At 34.5% G+C, this 4,453-nt stretch overlaps 1 gene segment (V, D, J or C); it reads right to left on the bottom strand.

Moving 5' to 3' along the window:
• Positions 1-791: 791 nt before the first annotated feature.
• On the bottom strand, positions 792-1,448 carry LOC122331768. The segment is given in 2 exon segments: positions 792-1,195; positions 1,316-1,448. Coding segments are annotated over 2 exon segments (432 nt in total).
• Positions 1,449-4,453: the final 3,005 nt, after the last annotated feature.

Here is a 4,453-nt window from a genome sequence, read left to right as displayed (position 1 = left end):
AGATCAGTGCTTTCTCTGCTGGCTGTCTGATCCAGTGCATGCCGTACTGTCCAAAATTAAATCCAGATCCTTTACAAGAGAGACTCAAAGTTTCTCCAGGCTTTTTTGAGACAGGACTTGATGGGATGGACTCCAGGCTTTGACTATAAACACCTAAAGCAAGAAGTTACAATGACCTGTCAGCATTTATCATATACAGTAGATCTATTAATCTATTAGTAAAATCCAGAATTAGGAGGCAGAAATAAATACACATAATACACAGAAAAACAAATTGTGTATACATACTAGCAAAGCACATCAGAAGAAAAAATAAGAATGAAATGTCAGCCATTTCAAATGATGCAGAAAAATCAGCTGCTACAGTGTCATTGAAAACTGCTGATAGAAATACTGTACATAATGTCATTTACATTTGGGCGGAGCTTTAAAATCTAATTGATAAAAGATGGCGAGACACACGGAACCTCTTTTTAATATACATTTTTAATATTATTATTAATACTGATTGTTATAAATAATATAGCAATATAAATAAAAATATACATTATGAATTTATATATATTTTGTTGTTGTTGTTGTTGCTTTCTTTTGTTTTATTTTGTTTTTTACTTTCGTTGCATCCAATTATTATTGTGATGCTTATGAAGCAATGTTGTGTTTCTGACTACTATTGTTTAACAACAATATCAACAATAAATCATAAATCTCACACATATAAAAAATAGCAAATAAGGGTGAAGTACTGCAAAAATTGATGATTGGTAATTTTTTTATTGATTTATTTATTTTGGTGTAAATTATTTTTAGTGATTAGGTACAATTATCTGAAAGACATAATTTGTAATGAGATGATGGTGTTTTTGTACAGGAATCTTGTTAGCGTCTGTCACTGTGTGTCTGGCACAATAATACACAGCTGTGTCTTCAGCTCTCATATTCTGTCCTTTCAGTGTTATTGTGTTACTGGAAGTGTCTCTGCTGATACTGAACTTGCTTTTCAGGGAATCCTTGTAGTCTGTGCTTCCACCGCTCCAGATAACTCCAATCCACTCCAGAGCTTTTCCTGCAGGTTGACGAATCCAGGCTGTACCATAGCTTGTAACTGAATAGGAGACTTTACAGTTGATAGTGAGAGCGGCATCAGGATGAACAGTCAGAGACTCAGGCTGAGTGAGTTCTTCTGAATCAATACCTGTATCAAATCAAATAATATCTGTTAACAAGAGAGCACTGCGTTTAAAGACAGAATATGTTTTTGACAAGTTTTTTAGCAACAAAATGGTGTATCACACAGAAAGTAGACTAAACTTACAGGATATGACTGCCAGAAACAACACTAAAGATGAAGAGATCATGGTTTGTTTCACAGTTTGAAAGAACTGAAGTGATTCTTCACTCTCTCTAGTGATCAGATGAATGTATAAACTGACTCATGACTGCTGTTTAAATATTCAACAGGAGATTTACATAATCATACAGTGCTACTAATCAAATCTACATGCTACAAAAATATTAATGTTAAGGCTCATATAATTTATTGAGACTTTATGAAATTATTTGTTTAGTTTCTCCATTAATTGATTTTTACATAATTATTCCCATCTTTTCTTATTCTTTTTGAGGTATTGATGACAGAAGTTAGACAGAAAAATAATACAAAACACGTGGGTCAGAAAATGGCAAATAGAATTCAGGGGGCAAGACTAAAGGGTAAATCTAGATACAAGAGCAGAGATCCGATGAGGTACGAACAGGGTCCAAACGGTAGAGAAAAGGGGTAATCCATACACAGTAGCAAAAATCCAAACATGGGCCAAATGGGATATTAAACAAGACTAGAGTAACACAGGCTTGTACTGTAGCTATCTCTAGAAGAGCGATACACACTAAACAATACTCAGCATTTAACTGAGGTTAGAATTGCTATTTATGATGTGTGTGTGTGTGTGTGTAACGTCCATCAGTTGAGTGTGTGATTGGTGACAGCTGTGTGTATACAATCAGTGCAATGGCTGATGGGAAATGCAGCAGTCTGTGGAGTGAGATTGAGAAATAATGGGAAAGTGAGCAAAAGTCAATGGACTGAGTTCATGACAGCTGCACTGAATTTTTCAACATAATATATGGTTTCATGCTATAAAATGATTGTTTGATATTGCCATATGTTTTTACACATATGGCCCACTGCACATCGTGATTTTGCTGAGTTTGACGTGTTCCCTCTAACAACATTTTAATCCAAAAATGTAGTCTTGACCATATCTCTACATTGAAACCTAACCTTACCCATGAGTAATCCCTAAAATCAGAGGAAATGATAGATGAAGGACACTGATGTACAAACACTGAATGTAAGCCTTTGTGTGGCCGACTGCAACTGAATCAGATTTGTAACTCATTTTATGGAGTGCATCAGGTATGTCACAACTTATAACTGATAACATTATATGTTGCCATTGATCTAAAATCACACTTTTAATTTTTTTTATTACATATTGTGTTATTGATTTTTTTTAGACTTTCTTATACAAATAATAACCGTCAACAGCTGTATTTCTCTCTTGTTGTTTTGTGTCACTGTGACTCTCGTGCACAGTAATACACGGCTGTGTCTTCAGTCTGCATGTTTTGGCCTGTTATAGTCAAAGTGCAGCTGGACGTGTCTCAGCATATACTGAACATGTTCTTTAGTCTTGTACTATAATATGCAATTTTTTTCCAGTCCACTCCAGTCCCTCAGAAACGTATTGTATCCATCACTGCAAAGACAAAGGCTGCATGTTGTTTCAGATTTAGTATGGGTTCATATTAAATCTATCATTTTCTGATATTACCGATATAATATGCTAGGACATATGCATACACCACAGATGTGAGGTTATGTATGAGGTTTATGTTTTGCCTTGTCTTTATGTAGGACATGTATAAAAACAAACACATAATGGTTTACCACATTAGGTGCATTTGCAGCAATGCTGATTTAATATCAGTAATGGTCTAACAAAGTGCTCACAGTCCTATATTTCAGTTTAGTAAATAAATATGATAAATATTTACAGTTTATAGACTTGAGCTTTGAAAATAATTAATATTACAAACGTATTGTGTGGTCTGGTAGAGTGTAAGTGTTTCTGGAATAGACCATGGTCATTTTAATTCTGATTTTAGTATGTATGTCTACCTTATAACCTTCCAGCACAGCATCATTTTATAGGTTAAAGTCTTAGGTTAAAGAGATGCTGAATAACAAATGTATGTATGAGCCATTTAAAGGGATAGTGAATTGTAAACATCATAAATTCTGTCCTCATTTAGGCTACTCACCTTCATTTTCTTTGTGTGTACATATAAATGTATTTTTCAAATGTTTCTGTCCGTATAATAAAAGAATAAAAGTCAGTAGATCCAAAAACAACAATGGATATCACTGACCTGACCTAACAAGAATATTCATATTTTAACAATAACCAAAACACAAAACTTACATTACAAATCTTCAAACACTATTTGAGTTTTGTTATCAAACACATAACAGGTTTTATTGTAGACCACGGCTGTGGCTTTTCTGCTTATTGGCCCTTATGTAGGTTTCCTGCTCTTTGGGTTTTATGTAAGTGATTTATCAGATTGTATGAGCTATATGTGGTATCATCTATCTTCTGTCACTAAAACTGAGGAACATTTCTGGAAGAATGGAACATTTTCAGCTCGAAATTCCAAATATTATAATTCCAGAAATTGAAGTTCCAGAAGGGGACTTTTGTGATGTTGAGATGGAAATGGATTATGAATTAGAGATGGATGATGATAATGGGGAGGTCACAGAAGACGAAGAACATGAGACTAAAAGACGATCTCATCCAAAAGCTGGAAATCTAAAACACCAAATCAAGTACAACCGCCAAATGCAGCAAAACCGTCAGCTCTAGTACAAGCTCCAAGGTCCTCGAAAAGTTCAAGTAAAAGATAAAGACTACTTACGCCTCTCTGTGTTCACCATCACTTTCTGCAACTGCCTGTTTCTGGGCACGGCTGCATTAGTATTCTCCTTGAATGTAAAGAGATTTGCTGCAGTTACAACACATTGTGAGCAATGGCTCAAGTTTATGTATGGGCATTTTGGGCAATTTCTTATTTCGATCTTCCATAGGTTTAATCAAGTAGTGTACTCGGTGGCAGTAATGGAGAAAATGAATGTTAAAAATACAAATATGACATGAAAACATCTATGAAAGCATGAACACGTGATTAGAACATTGTTAGATTATGATGCATCTAAAAAAAAGAATCGGCCTGAGGTATAAACTGAATGAACAATAAACTGAAACCCTATGACAGTTCCTATGATATTAATCAGATAACTTGCGTAACAGAGACATAACATTATAACTAAACATATTAATGCACAAAAGGAGCAGTGCGAGCAAGAGACAGCTCAAACCATAAAAAA

Source organism: Puntigrus tetrazona, chromosome 3 (genome assembly GCF_018831695.1).
Source record: "Puntigrus tetrazona isolate hp1 chromosome 3, ASM1883169v1, whole genome shotgun sequence".
NCBI classification, from domain to species: Eukaryota; Metazoa; Chordata; class Actinopteri; order Cypriniformes; family Cyprinidae; genus Puntigrus; species Puntigrus tetrazona.
The sequence above is the reverse complement of the archived record's forward strand: the minus strand, read 5'-3'. Positions and strand labels throughout refer to the sequence as shown.